This window comes from Drosophila bipectinata, chromosome 3R, assembly GCF_030179905.1.
Source record: "Drosophila bipectinata strain 14024-0381.07 chromosome 3R, DbipHiC1v2, whole genome shotgun sequence".
Classification (NCBI taxonomy): Eukaryota; Metazoa; Arthropoda; class Insecta; order Diptera; family Drosophilidae; genus Drosophila; species Drosophila bipectinata.
This window is the reverse complement of record NC_091739.1, coordinates 9069203-9087724: the sequence shown is the minus strand read 5'-3', so window position 1 is coordinate 9087724 and position 18522 is coordinate 9069203. Positions and strand designations below refer to the sequence as shown.

The 18522-nt window shown below is 44.1% G+C and overlaps 6 protein-coding genes across 9 annotated transcripts; 4 read left to right on the top strand and 2 right to left on the bottom strand.

Annotated features, from left to right (window-relative positions):
• Positions 1 to 19: 19 nt before the first annotated feature.
• Positions 20 to 10766, bottom strand: wrd (Protein phosphatase regulatory B subunit well-rounded). 4 transcript variants are annotated; one of them, XM_017246434.3, is made up of 9 exons: positions 10641 to 10766; positions 8833 to 9361; positions 7694 to 7868; positions 3965 to 4161; positions 3570 to 3904; positions 3284 to 3514; positions 2826 to 3218; positions 2513 to 2759; positions 608 to 1004 (listed from the first exon to the last, which is right to left on the bottom strand). In XM_017246434.3, the coding sequence occupies exons 2-9, from the start codon at positions 9199 to 9201 to the stop codon at positions 861 to 863; spliced, it is 2091 nt and encodes a 696-aa protein (XP_017101923.2). In that variant the 5' UTR covers positions 9202 to 9361; positions 10641 to 10766; the 3' UTR covers positions 608 to 860. The 4 variants fall into 4 exon arrangements, with proteins under 4 accessions (XP_070138381.1, XP_017101923.2, XP_017101924.2 ...); XM_017246435.3 differs by having other exon boundaries at positions 8833 to 9401; positions 10641 to 10751; XM_070282280.1 differs by lacking the exons at positions 608 to 1004; positions 7694 to 7868; positions 8833 to 9361; positions 10641 to 10766 and adding exons at positions 20 to 391; positions 4419 to 4977; positions 5601 to 6577.
• A 180-nt stretch (positions 10767 to 10946) lies between these two features.
• On the top strand, positions 10947 to 11621 carry LOC108128712 (ubiquitin-like protein 4A). The gene is made up of 2 exons (XM_017246440.3): positions 10947 to 11102; positions 11157 to 11621. The coding sequence occupies exons 1-2, from the start codon at positions 11055 to 11057 to the stop codon at positions 11499 to 11501; spliced, it is 393 nt and encodes a 130-aa protein (XP_017101929.1). The 5' UTR covers positions 10947 to 11054; the 3' UTR covers positions 11502 to 11621.
• Positions 11622 to 12010: 389 nt separating this feature from the next.
• Prx5 (Peroxiredoxin 5) lies at positions 12011 to 13073 on the top strand. The gene is made up of 3 exons (XM_017246438.3): positions 12011 to 12203; positions 12364 to 12498; positions 12610 to 13073. The coding sequence occupies exons 1-3, from the start codon at positions 12102 to 12104 to the stop codon at positions 12937 to 12939; spliced, it is 567 nt and encodes a 188-aa protein (XP_017101927.1). The 5' UTR covers positions 12011 to 12101; the 3' UTR covers positions 12940 to 13073.
• Cbp20 (cap binding protein 20) lies at positions 13062 to 13840 on the bottom strand. The gene is made up of 3 exons (XM_017246439.3): positions 13691 to 13840; positions 13419 to 13636; positions 13062 to 13328 (listed from the first exon to the last, which is right to left on the bottom strand). Exons 1-3 carry the CDS (start codon positions 13736 to 13738, stop codon positions 13130 to 13132), a joined length of 465 nt encoding a protein of 154 aa, XP_017101928.1. The 5' UTR covers positions 13739 to 13840; the 3' UTR covers positions 13062 to 13129.
• Positions 13841 to 13930: 90 nt separating this feature from the next.
• Positions 13931 to 16199, top strand: LOC108128708 (protein TAPT1 homolog). Its single transcript, XM_017246437.3, has 3 exons — positions 13931 to 14228; positions 14295 to 14905; positions 14960 to 16199. Exons 1-3 carry the CDS (start codon positions 14006 to 14008, stop codon positions 16154 to 16156), a joined length of 2031 nt encoding a protein of 676 aa, XP_017101926.2. The 5' UTR covers positions 13931 to 14005; the 3' UTR covers positions 16157 to 16199.
• A 531-nt stretch (positions 16200 to 16730) lies between these two features.
• Positions 16731 to 17420, top strand: LOC108128522 (GTP-binding nuclear protein Ran-like). Its single transcript, XM_017246200.2, has one exon. It carries the CDS (start codon positions 16731 to 16733, stop codon positions 17418 to 17420), a length of 690 nt encoding a protein of 229 aa, XP_017101689.2.
• Positions 17421 to 18522: the final 1102 nt, after the last annotated feature.

The following is an 18522-nucleotide window of genomic DNA, read 5'->3' as shown; positions in this document are numbered from 1 at the left end:
ATATCTGTGGAAACTTCTTCTCATTAAGGATGCTCCTCCACACATTTGGCTGGCACGGATCCCACATTAAACATATATATTTTTATGTACATATATAGTATATATGTATATAGATTAACGTATAGATATTGATCTGTCCTTTGGGGGTTCTCTTTTAATATAAATATTTATAGGTAAGCTGCTAGGGGCTATAAGACTTGTAAACTTTAGCTGCGGAGTAGTTAAACATTTATATATATTTATGTGTATGTATGCTGGTGATGGTGATGGTGTACATAGGTAACAAGCTATGTCGGAGTATGTGGCAGAAGTCGCGGGTCAGGTGGTAGTCTCCTACGCCTTAAGTTAGACATTTCAAATTCAACTGTACAATTTAATTTAGACGCTTTCACTGAAATGGTAAGAGCACAATGGGTACACCAATAATTATTCAGATCGGATCGATTAGGGGGGGCGTTCGTCTTCTGGCGGTAGCAGCAACATGCAAAGGCAAACAATAACTTAAGGAAATCATTCGGGTCTAAGCTTCACTGTAGTGACATGCATACAACGCAAAAGATAAAATCAAAGTTGGCATTCCATATAGTCTAGTTTATAGTTCTCGATCGGGATTTTAGATCTTTATTCGTACTATGCTTGTTCATTAGAAATAGGATATTTTATATGCGTTTATATAAAGAAATAGTTGTGTAACGTGGCCACGCTCCCGCTTCTCCCGCAAATGCATAATAATATATATATTCTTTTCTATTTATCAGTTTAGCTCCTGGGGCTCTGTGGTTTTCCATTTTATTTTCATTCTAAGGTTGGAGTGTTGTTGCGTTGGGTGTATTGTGATCCTAGATCCTAGCTCCTAGCTCCTAGATGCTTCCATCCGGCGGCGGCGTGGTCAGGTACTCATCGGGTCGCTTGTGCTCGATGAGGGCCTTCACGGTCCCACTGTCCGATGGCAGGTCCGACTTGCGGCGCAGGAGCGGCTTGTCCTTGTTCCGCTCGCCCCGAACCTGTGTGGAACGGGAAGCAAGGTGGCAAATAGAAAATCGACTTGCTAAGGACAAGTCTAAGGACACTCGGTACGGGTGACGTTACGGGTGACATTACGGTGACAGGTGAGTTACGATACGATATCGAAGTGCAGGTCGAGAGACAATTAGTCAAACTGTAGTCTGATCCCCATGTGACCACCAGATGGACATCACAACTACCGTATGTACAAAAGCTAACCCAACAAGGCCTTACATTGTACACTGACCCATTCAGATCGTGAGTGAAGGTTAATACATGACATGCTTAAGATACATTAGAAATCATACAATATTTGAATATTTTTGAATTTTTATGATACATTTTAGAGTTGAAAAGTTTGTTAGATGAACTTAAGGAACTTTATCATAGTGGTATTACCCTGTTGGATATACCCTTGCAGAGAGAGAGATAATTTTGGTCAAGTGCGCAGCCTAGTAAAGTAGACATCTCAGACCCTATAAAGGATTTATACTCTTGATCTGGATCACCTCCTGAGTTGATATAAGCATGTCCGTCTGTCTCTAGTTGAGCATGCGATCTAGTTTCTCAGTTGTAAAGCTTTATCCTATCCATATAACTGAATCATCGGAAATGCCTTAAATTAGGTACTTTTAGATTTAGAAAGTGGGATTTTCTATGGATTTTATTTTAGGTAAAATAATACGACATACAAACTTTCATAAGAATCGTCCGACTACATCCTATAGCTGCCGTATAACTGAACTATCGGATTAAGTGAAGATAATATTTGAAAATAGAAGCTTGGGACTCTTTTTTATAATTTTGTATTCTAATAAATTGGTTTCAGTAAGAAATTCTAATAAGGATCGGCCCATTATATGCTTAATTTCAGTATATATCCGATCTTAACTGCAAGGGTATATCTACTTCGGCTCTGCCCGAAATGACCTTTCCTTTCTTGTTTATATTCACAACACAAAACATTTAAAATAGAAAACATTTTTGATATAAGAGTGACATCATTTGGAATAGGGTTTTGCAAATCATGCACATTAAGGCAAATTGAACAAATAACTTCATTATTACAATTATAATGAAATAATTTTTTAGAAAATATATCTTTCTATCTTGAAAAGTGTTCATGAATGACTCGATTATGATGAAATCAATAACTTATTCAATTAATCAACATGAGTGGCAGATGAAGGTGAGTCTTAGTCACTGTGCAGGCCAGATGGTAGGCACATCAAGAAAGTGTCACAGGTCGGGGGTCAGTGATGCGGTTGGGCTTAGATTCGCGGACAGTGAGTGAACCAATAAGTAATAAATAAATAGACATAGTTAAAGATATACAAATATGTATTTTTGTTTTAAATGACATGAGTGTGATTATTTTAACAGACATTCGTTCGATTAGAATTAAAGTTGAGCCAGATGGGTCGTGGCTAGGAGCGCCGCACCGCGAATCAGGCGCGGCAGATTAGTAGTTGTTTAGTGTGGTTAGTGTGGCAAGTGCCTGTCTCACCTCTCGGGGCTCCTGCAGCGCCTGTTTCTGCGGCGGAAGTGGGGGCGGCGGCTGGCGGGCCTGCTGCTGCTCGTTCTGCTCATAGGGCAGATCACAATTTTCATTGTATTCATTATACAGGTTTCGGCTGTCGTTCGGCGGCAGGAAGTCGTTGAACCGACGCGCCTTCGACCACTCCGGATTCGTCTTGGCCAAGCTCTCCACCTGCTGCCAGAGCTCCTCCCGCTGCGACAGTTTCTCGCGCTCCCTGGTGACCAACGAACGGGTTACATTAATATTAAGTTAGGTATGGATTTAAGTAAACCCTTCTTACATTTGCTTCTCCTGCTTGTAGTTCTTGCTGCAGTCGTCGAACAACCGCTGATTCATTTCCATAAACAGCTTGAGGGCATTGTAGATTAATCCATGGATTGTTTTGTTCCAGTGCGTCTTGGAGTTGCGATTCAACGCGGGGAACATGATGGGTAGTATGACCGCAGAGTTGTCCGCTATCAAGGACATGATGTACTCGTTATTCCAATAGTAGAGCGCCCGTTCAGCCACTTGGAAGTGCGGCGAGGAGACGCACTTGGCTATTTGGCGGAACAGGGGCACCATTACTTTTTGGAATTCGGCCGGTTCGATTACGTCAAGTAGCTCTTCCAGTTCATTCAAGAACATCACCTCCTTGGGGCTATGTGTCTTCGGCCAAAATTTAAGAAGGCTTCTGAAAACAAGAGGATTTGGTATCAGAACTCTAGGCAATATATTCATCTTTAGCTTTTTACTCACTTGATAACAGCCTCGGATAAACTGGGATCCTTCTCGAGGAACTGCACCACGCAGTAGGTTAGCTGCGGATGGTAGACCGAGAGGCTCTTGGCTTTGTGCAATGGCAACAATACCTTAAGTAAAAATTGTTTATGCTCCTCTTTGAGCGGTAGAGCGAAGCCATTGATTATACTGCCCAGGATCTCCAGTAACTCGGCTATGCCGTTATGATGCTCCGTTTCATAGATAAATCTATAAGATATGTACTTCATTATTTGCGCTTTAGAGACGTCATATCAAGTCGCACCTGTAAAAGACATTGTTGATCTGCTTCCTAATAAATGCTCTCAAACCCAAAAATTTTCCATAGATGCGATGTAAAACAGTCTTTAGGAAATCACGTTCTCGCGGATCCTCCGAATCGAATAAATCCAATAGTTGTAATACGAACTGATGATCGATATATCGTTTAGCCATATTTGGTTGGAAGTCCGGCGACTCCAAGAAGCGCAAGAAAAGCTCATAGACCAGCTGGAGGTGCGGCCACGACGACTCCAGCGTCGGCTCATCCTCCTCGGGATCGAATTCAGCGCCATTCGGATTGGACGATGGCGGCAGGGTGCGGAAAAGGTTGACAGAAAACTGTAAAAGAAAATCCACCTTAATAACTCTCTCTAACTAATACCCATGATAGCCACTTACCATGTTGATCGCTTCCGGGTAGATCACTTCGGTAATCACGCCATTTTGGTTTGTGAGAAAGTCGACCATCTCGTGGAGGGCCGCACGCTTCACTTCCTTCCATTTCAGGTCGCTCAGCGGCTCCGAAAAGTCGAAGAGTGTGCAGCATTGCCGGATCTTTTGGATGAACAGCTCCTCCCGTTCGCCAGCCGTCGTTTCTGAGAAGGAAGCAGTCGGAAATCAGAACCAAAGTCAAAGTCTTAGGATAGTTTAGGATAATTGAATAACTATAATAGAAATAAAAACTTGACGACAAGAAACTAAGAATGTAGATTCATACAACTTATCGACCAACAAAAGCGAGCAAGCGAAACTCAAAATGAAACCAATGTAGATCAGAAAGGACCAAGCCCAAGGGCACGACGGGAAGGCTGACCCCCCCCCCCCATGCCGCTTGGGCTGGATGGATAGCAACCTCGCAGTGCAGGCAGCGCCAGGGCAACCGAAGCGGTGGGTGGCGTATGGAACAGATTCCGGTCACGAGCTCTTCCCGGACTGCCGGTCAGCTGTTGCAGCGTCTGGTGATGGTGGTCACCGTTCTGCTGCAGGATGGTCAAGCTGCTGGATGCACAGGACACCACCACAGTGGAGCTGGATGTGGCCACAACTGTTGCCGTCTGTGTGGCACTGCCATTCCGCTGGCCAATGCCCAGTGAGATGCTAATGCCGCCGACCAGATTTTGGGCCACCGTTGGGCGCAGCTCCTCTGCGGGCGCCTCGTTGTTTGGTATGGCGCCTGGGCCAGGGCCAGTGCCGGTGCCGATGCCAGTGCCAGTGCTGGTGACGGGAGCGGTAGCGGTGGCTGTGGCTATGGCGTTGGTGGTGTTGTTAGTTGTTGGGGCGGCTGGTGTGGAGGATGAGGATGATGAGGAGGTGGCCGCCGCCGCTGCTGCAGCCGCCGCTGCAGCACTGTTGCCCACACTTTTGGTGGCATTCAGTATGTTCTTAATGGCCGCGGCCGCGCTCACCGGTGACTGGAGGATGAGTTAGCGATGAAATGAGAGCAGAGTGGTATTTTGGTTTAAAATTTGAAGGCACTATCGATAGGTGGGTAGTTTTGTGTGTAAATGGTTGTCTGTAGATGATGTAGATGCTCTAGTTTATGTAAATATTTCTAAATTTAAATCAAGAACTGACCACAATTGACTTTATGTCTGATTTTTGATAGACATTTCCGGAGAACCTCTTGCTCATTGTGACTATTATATTTTACTAACATTCATGTCCGGTGGGACTAACTATTTCTATGAATACTTCCATTCATATCCCTTAATTGCCTTATATAGCCCCCTCTTGAAAGACCTATTAAGCCCCTAATTTCACAATTATTCGGATGGATTTTTCCCATAAAAATACTTGAACTATTAGCTAGTAATACCCATGCATATCATTCCACTTTACGTCATAAAATAATAATTAATTTAAACAACACCATGCATGGCACAAATTCCACGAAATTCGAAGGATTATATCTCACACTTGGCAGATTCCCGAACTAGAAATAAATGCTATCTGGACATGATGTGGTGTGGGCGGTGGTGCAGGTGTGGAGTGGTAGCGTTGGGTGTATGTACGTGTGTGGACTAAAGCTGCAAACCTTGCTGGCGGCAATGGAGCCGGATGCATTACTGGCGCCGCTAGACGAGGAAGCAGACGAGCCGGAAGCTGTCGAACCGGAAGCAGAAGAAGCGGCTGCAGCTGCCGCAGAGGCAGCTGCCGAGGTGGCCGCCGAAAAGTGCTGCGCCAGGGTGGACACCAGCGAGTTTCCAGCGCTGGTTGGGGCAGCCGTTGTGGTAGCTCCGGGCTTCGGCATGCCGGCATTCGAGGAAAGCGACAACGAGGAAGTGGAGGACTGCGATCCAAAGGGCGAGGAGGCTATCAGAGCGGCTGCCGCCGAATTGGCTCCACCGCCGTACGTTGCCGCCGAGGATGAGGCCGAGGAGTTGGCCGCCGCCGAGGCCAGCGAAGATGAGCCCGCCTGCGAGAGCGAGGACAGAGCCGAGGCGGAGGAGTTGGAGCTGGTGGAGGAGGACGAGGGCGAAGAGGAGGCAGTTGCCGCTGATCCGGCGGCCGCTTCCGGTGGCGAGAGGGGCGTCTTCCGCCCCTCGAACTTGGCCTTGAGCTCCTCCACGCTGCTGAATTTGAATTTGCTGCCGCCTTGCTCCCGATCCTGGTCCGGATTCTGATCCTGGTCCTCCAACTCGTCGTCGGCCAGCTGGTCTAGACCACTGTGGAAAGATGGCGACTTTGGAATTCGAATGCCGAGCGCATAATACCCGGCGCCTGGTGGTTGCTGGGTATCTTGGGTATCCTTGTGGCTTCTGGAGGCTTTGATTTCAGCCGGTTTCGGTTTCTGCGGGTTCTCGTCCTTCTGCTGCTGTTGTTGTTGGGGCTGCTGTTGTGGTTCCTGTTGCTTTTTTGGGCCGTTTATGTTGCCCGATAGCAGCATAGCACCGAAGACCATCTCATTAGTGCCGCTTTTGATGGAAATGCCACTCAGACGGCTCTAATCGAAACGCAATCATTCAACAACGACTGACGGACAAAAAAAAACCGACAATTTGTATACACTACTAATTCAATGTGGGCACGCTAAGCATGAAATTATAGGATCTGTAATGGAATTGCAATATAGAGATAATGGTTTAGATTAATGCCAAATGCGGTTGTGCTGACAACACAATACGAAATGGAATGCAAATGAAAATGGAAAATGGGAAATGAAAATGCAAATGCCAACGCCTCCGCACAAAATGTTTCTCCTTTTTTTTTCTACCGGATAACGGCTTTAATTCACTTACTTCTATCTGGTGGGTGGGAGCGAGAGGGTCGGCACTTAAAAAACCCAATTAAACAACAAAATAAATGGGTATTTCTCTCAAATATTAATATTGCGTCTTGCAATTGCCTAACGGTAACTATTTTGCTGCTCCAACTGCTGCGGCAATCGGAAAAATCGATACATTCGCGGAAACAGAGAGAGAGAGAGAGAGAGCGAGCCGGAGAGCCTTGGTGGGGGAGAGCTGTTGCAGCGGGAGCAACAATAACAATAACAACATTAGCCGCAAACAAAGCTATCGGCTAAAACAATAAAATCGAACACGCGAAATTTGTTTATACGATTCTTGTGTCAATATATACACAAAATGTCCACAGCAATTAGCAATAATAGTATAATACAATCAATAACTAATCATTTTGATGACATTAAGAGCGCCTGGCTGTCGTTGGGGGTGAGGGTGAAGAGAGTAAAGAGAAAGCGCATGAGTCGAAATTGGGGGAGAATGTGCTGCTGTAACGGGGTGTACGGGTATGCGAGTGTGTGTATGTGCACCGTTGTGCGTCAGTGTTGCCACCCACCTAATCTGATGGCAATCCCTTGACCTTTAACGTTCGTGATTAATAAATAATAATAAACAATTGCAACAGCTGAGCGAAAATAATCGAGCGAAATAAGAACTGAAATATACGCTTTCGATTAAATTTCTTATGGATATGGTTTTTATTATAACCCTCATAGACATTATGCCTTTACAATCTCAGGAAATTATACTTATATCTATAGAGGGATATCTTATCCCAAAAAGTATGCTACAAATTAAAAATATCCTGGAATGTGGCCAAATCTTAAAACTAAGTACTATACTAATTCTTAATCTTAGTAGCTATTGTGAATTATCATATACTCACGCTCGGTTAGGGGACTGAGGGCCGTCAGTTCACAATTTTTGGAGGCATTGTAGCGGGCGCTGCTCTGGCGCTTCTCCTTGCGAACGATGGGGGTGCCGGTGAGGTTCAGGCCCTTGGTGATCGGCGTGGGCGGCGGTGCATCTCGGGGCGGTGTGTTGTCCTTGTCTTTGTTAGCCTGCAAATGGGCGCAATGGCGGTATTTCTTGTTTACTTTTCCCATGCCAGACGAGTTATTTGTGGTTAGTAGAATTAAAAAAAGGAAATTGTTGAAACAACAAAAGCAAAGCAACATTTACGAAAGCATACTCGAACGTTGAACTTGCAAAAATTGGAGGTAGAGATTAGAGTCCTTCGGGTTACATCGGCGAGCCCCCTGTTTACCTTGCTTTGCGCGAATCCTTGACGCCTAAGCCGCGCTGCCTGTGGGTGTGGGTTAGTTTCAGTTTAGTTTAGACCAAACATAGAGATGTGCACGGGGCGAGCGGGGTTCGGATAGCAACAGGTATTCCATAAACACGGGGGAATTAAGTTACTGCTGGGTATCGAACCAGGCACTAAAAGCGGCATTCCTTGGAGCCTTGGAGGTTGTTTTAAAAAGCAAATATTTTGCAGCGTTCGAGCCATAGACTTGTGTTTTAAACAAAAAATATTAAAATAATAAAGTACTTATATTTGAAATGATAACAGTGCTAAGCACTTGTTAGCTTGTTAGCGCTTTTGATACATCTATAATTTGATTTGTTATCCAAGCCACAACATTGAAAGTCTAATTGGAGGTGGAGGTAACACACATCATTGGGGGCGATAAGATTAGATATTGTTAGAGCCTGCGATTTGTAGTACTAGGAAGTGTTTGGGTCTATAAAGTGGGCAATAGTCACACACTAATTGATTTGTTGTACAGACGAGTAAGCATTACGGTGACTAATATGTGGATTTAAGACATTTAATATTTAAACATGCCTTTTTTATTTTTTAAATATTTATTAGCTTTTGGTTTTGCCTAAAAAATGGTTACACATGCTTAGGTCATAGGTCATAGGGCGGAGGGCAACAGGTGAGCAAGAGACAGAGATAGGGAGACAGTGAGAGTGGATAGAGATGGGTGGTGTTGGGGGGGTGGGGATCACACAACTCACCTCACTACTGGTTGGAACGCCGACCAGATATGGTATGGTTGTTGTTGTTGCTGTTGTGGCTGATGATGCTGGCGTTGCTGACGGTGCTGTTGTTGTACTTAAGTTACTGTTACTCTCTTTGATACCGTTAGTGGCTACGACTATGCTAGTGCCGCTTGTGCTGCTGCTGCTGTTATTGTTTGTGGCTGCTTCGCTTTTCGATGACGATGGCGATGCGGTTATAGATGAAGATGATGTGGTTGCTCCTGATACTGCTGATGATGTTGTTGCTGTTGCTGCTGCTGATGTTGTTGTTGTTGCTGTGCTTGGTGGTGTTGCAACTTCGGATGGTGTTGCTGTTGTTGTTGCTTCTAACGCCTCGTTATCCATAATACGCAGTCAGCTATCTCTGGGCCCTCGATTTTCTCGTATACTCTCCCCTTTACGGCTCACACACTTACGGTAACGCGAAAGCCCAGCAAGAAAACAAACAAACAAACAAATAACAGCCGGCTGATCGGATCGCTACCTGAAAATTATTTTATTTGCACTGTGGGAGTGTCGAAAGAAAGAAATTAACGTAGCAATAACTAAAAATAATAGAAAACAAAACCATGCAATTAGAAAAAAACAAAAAAATAACTAACAGCACACACACACTCGTTCAGATCTCCGGAGATTTAAGAATATGGTATTTTTCCTACCCGAGGCTAACTCTTCCTATTGGAATCAGAGAAACCTTTTATAATCTCTAGTGTTCCAATTGGAATTGCCTTAATGGCGGAAAACCGCTTCGAATCAGAATCCAAAGTTGTCACAAGAAGTCCCAACATGATTTTCTACCAAGCTGACCAAATCCGGTTCTAAACGGTACTAAAAACACGTTCGAGCATCCACAACATGCAACGTTTAATGAATGCGCTAGGTTCTTCTTATTGAACAGGTGACGATTATATAGTAGGGATCGCATTATCTCTCACCGATCATCAAACAGCAAGATCCATAAAACATTCATATTTTTTTTTCGTTGCTTTGGGTTTGGAAGACTTACACTGAACGGAAATAAATAACAAAATGTGCCAAAACACACACACACACACACAGAGAGAGAGAGATAGAGAGAGTGAGCGAGCAATGTGAGGGGACGAGCAACAAGTTGCGACAACCCATTGGCTAGGGTTGCCGAAGATTCCGTCGAAACGGGAAGAGCGCTTTTTGGTTTTGGGTGGTGTGTAGGTGCAAGGGGCATAAGGGGATTGGGGAGGAGTCAGGGGCAGGCATTCTTCAACAACAAATATTGTTTAAGAAAAAGAGCAAAATGTAGAAAGAGGCGGAGGAGACCACAATGACAGAGAGTATAAATAAAATGTGTACTAGGCATAATTAATAGTTGTTGCACTTGCAGTCACAATAAATATATAGATTTCAATAGTGGGATGGATTATTCACGGATTTCGTGGAGGGGGGCGAGGTCGGGGTCGGGGTCGGGGTTTTCAAAGGGATTCATTACCGCCAGAAGCTGCAAGAACTTGTTCAATTTTCCCCTGCTGCGATTTAGGTTCGCCAACATCAAGTTGACTGCTGATAAAAGCTGCTCTTTACGTAAAATGCGAATTCTAACAAAACGCACGCACACACACCGCCACACTCGCACGCTCACACTCACACACCCGCACGCACACCGCGTTAATTCACTCGAGGCTAGGTATTATTTGCGCTGCAATTTCTTCGATCGCTGCCGTGATTTTCGCCAGCGAATTTCACAATACTAGCTCGCGAATTTCGCACTTTGTGGCTAAACGGGCTATCAGCACCGGGGTCAAGTTCACCTTCTGCTCGAGAATGCTCAACATCAACGGCTTGTGCAATTGTAAATAATAATTTATGTAAACTGTTTTATTCACGCAACGTTGTCGGGCCTGCTCAATAGAAACTAGAGTTGCCAGGGCTGCGGTTAGCTTTGCAGAGCTGCCACACCAACGAGAGCTTCGATAGTTTTTCAAAATTAATTGTTTCAAATAAAATATTAAATAATCCAGACACTTGTTCGAAGTGCAATTTATATTTATTTTATACAATTAATCATTTAATTCAAGGAGATTACAAAAGATAAATATAATAAAGTCGTATCTTTTGACAGCTCTGTTTATTGAGTCAGGTGGTAACGCTCTAGCGGAATTGTTTATATTGCTTGCGAGCCAAAAAAAAACTTGCTTAATTTTATAGAAACTAACAAATTTGCTATGCAGATCACCATCAAAGTGCTTAAGGGCCAGGACTGCTTGCTTGAAGTAGGTATTAGTCATTTATACTAAACAGATTGACAATTAAATACCGTTTTTAAGGTCTCGCCGACATCCACGATTTTGGAGGTGAAACAACAAATAGAAGGGGAGCTCCAAATTTCCGCGGCAAATCAGAAACTCCTGCTAATGGGGCGCCCTTTGAACAATGACCAGACCATTGCCTCCTATCCGAGCATCAAGCAGGGCACCAAACTAAACCTGCTTGTGGTAAAGCCCTGCCTTAAAGATAGTATACTCCGAGGATTCCGTAAGCACTTTCCGGAACAGCAGGCAGTGCGCTTGACCAACGAGTTTATGGCCGATTTTGAGAGGAAACTAAATGAACAGAGCCTGGATGACCTGGAGAGATTTGCAGATAGTATAGTCAGCAGAGTGCCCACTTAGTTGATAAGTTTATAGGCGATCCATCTTCCCAATCCTCACTGACTATGCAAATTTATTGTTTATACATATGTATTTCCCCCCACGCGGTAGAAAAATATAAAACTTGACTGATAACCACAACTGACATTTTTACTAAGAATTTGATTTAAATATTTTAAATCCGATATATTTATATTGTAAAGCATAAATTTAGGTGGGCGCAACGGAAAAATATTTTTCCACATATATATACAATATTTTTAAATCATTTTAACAAATTACACAAATAATGAATTACATTCATTTTAACATTTTAACAAAATTAAGAAGTAAGTATAGCTAATAAGTAAGAACGTTTTTATATATTCTAAATATAACATAAACACCGTTAAGCTTTCTGTAAAATTGTCATTGTTTTAATATTTACAAGAAATTTGACAAACTTTTAAAAAGTCTAATTTTTATTGAAAAATAACTCTAATAAACCTAGATAACAGTTTTTTAATTCAGCTTTTATTAAATATATTTTTTTAACAAATCTGGCAGCTCTGCGAACAGATGCAGCGGCCATTGCGGGCAGGTGTGCAATTGTGTGTGTGAGAAGAGGAGAAAGAGAGGAGAATGCGTGTGCTGTCTTGCAAATTTATTGGCCGAGTTGCAAACTCCTTCCAACAAATTAATTCGGTGCGATCCCTGTCCAAAACAGCTCCAGTCATGGTGAAAGTAAGTAGATTCGTCGAAATCTTCCGATACTGATAAGGGGAACCGCCGGGGGCAATTACATAAGGTCCCGGTGCAGGCATAAATATTGATTGCGGCGGAAGAGACTTTGCAATGCACTCAAGGTTACAATTCATGTAAATGTGTGTGATTTTTATTTTAGGTAGGTGATGCCCTGCCCTCAGTGGATCTCTTCGAGGATTCCCCGGCTAACAAGATAAACACCGGTGACCTGGTCAACGGAAAGAAAGTGATCATCTTCGGAGTGCCCGGAGCCTTCACTCCTGGCTGCTCTAAAGTAAGTACATTCTGTAATGCACCCTATTTTCCACTGAAAAAATCCCTGCATGTAGTCTGAGGGATTACATTCTTTTTATTCAACCAAATTTAATTTATTTACTTCCCACAGACCCACTTGCCCGGCTATGTGAGCTCAGCTGACGAGCTGAAATCCAAGCAAGGTGTGGACGAGATCGTCTGCGTTTCCGTCAACGATCCCTTCGTTATGTCTGCTTGGGGTAAGGAGCATGGTGCTGCCGGAAAGGTTCGCCTTCTGGCCGATCCCGCTGGTGGTTTCACCAAGGCTCTGGACGTGACCATTGACCTGCCTCCGCTTGGCGGAGTGCGCTCCAAGCGCTACTCCCTGGTGGTGGAGAACGGCAAGGTCACCGAGCTGAATGTGGAGCCCGATGGCACAGGCCTCAGCTGCTCCCTTGCCAACAACATTGGAAAGAAGTAAAAGGTTATTCCAGTCAACGTAAATGCTTGAAACTCATACTGTTACACTAGGCCGCAATGATATCAATTACGTCTTGAAAAGAACTATGTATGTAGCCCGTACAATATATGCGATTAGAGATGTTATATCTAAAATGTGTGTGTTTTAATATCTAGTTGTGGGATTAGTCTTTTATCTTATAAATCTTAAGTTAGCGGTTATCGGTGTTGGGAGCGATCTTTTGCGACAACAGTTTGCCGTAGCCGCCTCGCCCGGCGTCGTAGTCTGTGCGGTATTCGTCTCGAACCTGGCCGCCGGTTTTGCCGCGTCCATACTGTCTGCCCTCAATGAAGCCGGCATCCCAGTCCACCCGAATCAGTCTATCATCCAGTCGCGTACCGTTTACAAACCTAAAATATTGTTAAGAATATGAATAAAAAATAACAATACCCTAGAAGGCCAAATTAAATATAGGATGTCTCGAACGAGACAGCTCTCACCTCATGGCTGCTTCCGCCTCCGAACGCGTGTAGTACTCCACAAAGCAGAAGCCGCATGGCGTCTTCTTGTACTTGTCCAATCCCATGACGATCACCCGGACATCGCCGCATCTGGAAAACAGCTCATGGATTTGCTCTTCCGTTGTGTAGAAGCTCAGATTTCCCACATATAGCGTTGTCGATTCTCGAAGAGATCTCTCTTGTTCTGAACGGGAGCCCTGTTGTGGGTTATGGATTTAGAAGAGTTTTAATCGACCAAAGATGAAGCTCACCTTGAAATGTTGGTCCCGGTAGGAGCTTAAATCCACGGAGTTGCTCATATTCTTGGAAATTTAGTTAACTATATTTCGAGCGCTTATTTTGAGGTGGCAATTGAGCGATAATTTTATTTTTTTCCTTTTGCCACCGTTTTCGATATACATATATCGTTTATGAATTTGCGGTAGTACGTACAACTTAGTATCTTATCGATATAATCCCAGTTTGCTTTTTGGTATTTTGTCTCGCGTTAGAGATTTGTCATACAGTTTCCCCTGACACTTGGCTCATTGTTATTATTAATTTTTCATGGGGATAATTTGTACTAAATGACTACTTCAATAAATAACGCCGGCAGCAAGCGGCAGTTGCGCTTTCGCGGCGATTTGAGCACTCACAACCGTGTGGACGAACTGCATCCGTTCCACCAGAGCCAACAGGAGGAGACCAAGCCGAAGCACCAGCTACCACCAAAGCCGCTTGGCCAGGATGACGTTGCAGCGATGCCCACGGCAGCAACGGCGGGAGCAATGCATCAGCGGAATCAGACCGGTAAGACCAAATATTGTCATTATTTCGTATAATTTGAGCCACCTAATGCAAATATTCTTTCGACAGACAACTACGAAACCTGCGCGAATACGTTTTTCGATTTCTTTAAAATCGAATTGACCCGGGGATATATGCTGGAGCACGATGAAGAACGTTACTCGGCGCGACGACAGAAGATATACAGCTTCATGCGTATACCTCGGGACCTGGAGCGATTTATGGTCTATGGGATTATGCAGTGTGCAGATTCTTTTCTATACATTCACACCTTTCTACCGATTCGATTCCTAATGGCTGTTTGGGCATTGGTCTATAGAACGGTGGCACGCATCTTTCGGTTCCGTAGTGGCGGCCAGAGATTGCTGTCCCCGGCAGAAATATGCGATTTGCTCAAGGGAGTCATTTGGATAATCGTAACGCTCATAATGCTCTTGGTGGACACCAACCGAGTGTACCACATCATTAAGTCACAGTCTATTATTAAATTGTACATATTTTATAATATGCTGGAGGTGGGCGACCGGTTGCTCTCTGCCTTCGGCCAGGATACCATAGATGCTCTCTTCTGGACAGCCACCGAACCGAAGAATTCAAAGCGGGAGCACTTTGGCACAATCACACACACTCTACTAACTCTGATCTATGTGATTCTGCACAGTGGCCTGATTATGTTTCAGGTAAGCGAACCCATCTTCAGTAACCACAGTGCTTTCTAAGAATTCCTTTCGTAGGCCACCTGCTTAAACGTAGCCGTTAACTCAAACAACAAAGGATTGCTCACTATTATGATATCGAACAACTTTGTTGAGCTCAAAGGATCCGTGTTCAAAAAGTTTGACAAAAACAACCTGTTCCAGCTCACGTGCAGCGATGTGCGCGAGCGTTTCCACTTGTCTGTGTTGCTCTTCATCGTGGTGATCCAAACAATGAAGGAGTTTGATTGGTGCATCACCCAGTTTTGTGTAATGCTTCCCGACTGCGTTGCTGTTCTTTTCACCGAAATTCTGATCGATTGGGTGAAACATGCGTTTATAACGCGATTCAATGAGCTGCCGGAGAGCATTTATCGAGAGTATACGACCAGTCTGGCCTACGACATGACCCAGACACGACAGAAGCACGCTTTTTCGGATCATTCGGACTTGGTTGCCCGGCGAATGGGTTTCATCCCATTTCCACTGGCTGTGGTGTTGATCAAAGCCATTTACACAGCTGTTTCGTTCAAAAGCCTGGCCGCCTGGCTGCTTTTCCTGTTAGCCTACTTATTTGCAATGGGACTTAGAGTGTGTTTAACTATATGTGCCCTTGGCAAGGCCTGTAAGCTAATGAAAGAGCACCAGACTGAGAGAAATAGCTCCACTCCAAGCAGCATGACTAATGTGCCGGTTATTGGGGCACCCACTTCCAACTCTTCGTTGATTGGAGGTCAAAATAACAACAACAATATCAATATTGGCACGAAGCCAGCTCAGGCTGTCCCCACGCTTCTGACCACACCAAGTGCCGGAAATTTGGATGTAAGTCATAACTTCTCGCGTGCCTCGCTCACCTCTACATCGACGCCGAAAAAGGCGGTCAGCGAACAAGAATTGGATGTCACCAATTCCCTGGAACTGGGCGCCACGGCTCTCTTCTCCAATAGCGATGTCGACTTGGATGATGTGTGCCTCAACGAGCAGGTGACCAACACCAACGCAAACTCTGCCGTCCAGGAGATCTATCAAGAGCAGGATCTGGTTCGCAGCCAGCCGGATCTGATGCTTCTCAACAATTCCGCTGGCGGAGAAGGAAGTCCTAACAAATCCAAGCAAGCGATCCATCGGCTGCCCAAGCGAACGCACAAGCGCTCGGAGTCAGAGCCGGGCATTCCCAGTTTGTCGGAGAAAGGAGCAGCGCTTCCGTCCGGCAATCAAACGACTCAACTGTAGCCATAAATCGATGCTAATTTATTATATATTTGATGTTACTTTATATCTAGTTGCGTTTTTTACATTCTGTTTATTGGTAATTTGAATAGAATACGTAAGTATATGTAAGAATGGATAACGCGATGGTATTCTAGTTGATAGCTCAGAAATATTGTTTCAATGTTCTCTCTAGAAAATCGAAGAGTGCCTGAAAATCCCTTGTATGGTTTGCTATAAGGTGGTTCTGTATATTTGTAAATCAGTTTTGGCAAAATCTATACTTAAATCAACCATATGGACTGTTATTGAGCTCTTTAATAAATAAAATTAAATATAAACTCTATTCCTAAAATATGAAATATATATGTACATTTGTAGACCCTTTATGTTCTTTTGGTGAAAGGAAGGAAGACCATTTTAATTCCTTTCTTTAATAACCTTCAAAGCACAATTATTACTTTGATTATCCTGTCATTTTCCAAGAAAACACATCATTTACTTTGGAAGTCTGTAAAGCCATAGGCTTTTAGGGCACAATAATATATTTTATTAATTTCTACATAATTATACATCAAGCTTAGTAAATTTTTTTAACATGATCTTTAAGCCAAATTGGTCAAGTCAACAAACGTATAAATGCCTGCTGCTGGGCAACACCGGAGTGGGGAAATCCACGTTCATGCGGCTCCTAGCCACTGGAAATTTTACGGAGCATCATGTGCCCACCAAGGGACTCATGGTGTACACTTTGCCATTGGAAACTAATTACCAAAATGTCGCCCTGCAGCTCTGGGACGTGGCTGGAGACTGCCAGCACGGTGGATTACACAATGGCTATTTCTTCCACGCCCAGTGTGCCATCATAATGTTCGATCGAAGTGATATGTTGTCTGCGGGAAGTGTGGTGGAGTGGGTGCGAGAACTGGAGGCGATTTGCGGATGTGATCTTCCTGTGGTGATCTGTGGAAATATGGCGGATTTAAATCCATTTCCTCGTGAGGTGATGCTTCGTCGTCGCGGCAACTTCGACTACTGTGAAATATCTTGTAAAGCCGCATGGAATCTTAAGGAACCTTTGGAACTCCTCCTCCGGCGTTTGCTGGAAAAGTGCGATGTAGAACTAATCTCCGAGCCAACGATCAAGCCGGTAAAAGGCTGCAAGGTAGATAAGGAAAGAATGGTAGATCGTGTTTGGAAAATAAGGAGACGGTCTATTATCGAGGAGGATCTAAAAGAGGGTCCAGATCAAAGGATCCCAGCGCAGCAGTGCATCATCTTAAATTAGGACCGTATTTTTAGATGAAAAGGAGGTTAATAAAAACATATAGATACTCTTAAAGCTATATTATGTGAAACCATGATGTGAGCATCCCATAACCTTTCACATTTTCCCTTTAGATAAATGGCACTGTCCTCCAGTCACCAAAGGAAAATCAAATGACTAAGTTCAGCGAAAATTCCTAGAGGCAAAAAGTGCTTTCAGCTTTCGAGAGAAATTGTTTTCTGGATTTGCTCCAAAAATGTTGAGCCTGGGGTCTTACCCCCATGGGGGCGAAAGACGACAGAGACATGTGCTCGTGGTTGGGCTTTAGGAGTGTGTCGCCCCCCCGGTTGGTTTTATGAATGAAATGGTTTCCCGCTTTTGTTTGTGTTTGCACGCGTAGAAAAATCAACAAGCAGCGCCTTTAACCCACATCCCCCCATTAATTCTTGGCTCCAAATACGAACTGGTTGGCTCCCGTTTCACCCACCCATCCACCACCCAACATCCACCCCCTCGGGAACTTACACGCGCGTGTACGAACCAACACACACACACAAACTGAGGCACACAAGCCGCGCCACGGGGCGTATCGGTTTTATGAATGAAATTTTACGCTGACCTTGGAACAGCGCATTGTGGTTGCGTCAGTGCCCTGAAGAGGGGAAGTTTCGAAGTCAAGTCCACAGTCCCTACCCCCGGAATCCTCGGATCCTCAAAGAGTGACTGTTGTCCAGGCGCATGCTCACCAAATGCCGAAAGATTCCCCTGTCGCCTCGCTGGCCATTTTCATTCATGAAATGCCCTGCTAATTTCATGAATGGCTCTTTCCCTTTTCGATTTCAAGGACGCGGCACTCCCGCGGCATGGCGTCCTTATCGATTTTCCCTTTCGCATTTAAGTATGTACATTTCACATTCGCTTTCTGCGTGGGCGGAAAGCATTTATTTGCTCCGTGTTAAATTAATTTGTCAAGATTTATTTCAGCTTTCTGGGTTATGCTTTTAAAGGTGTCTTTTCGCTAAATTACCCTTCACTCTTACTTCAAATATCTGATTTTAAATTAAATTAAATGAGATTTCTAGGACTTACTTAATGATTATATAATTTAATAATAAGAAATTTC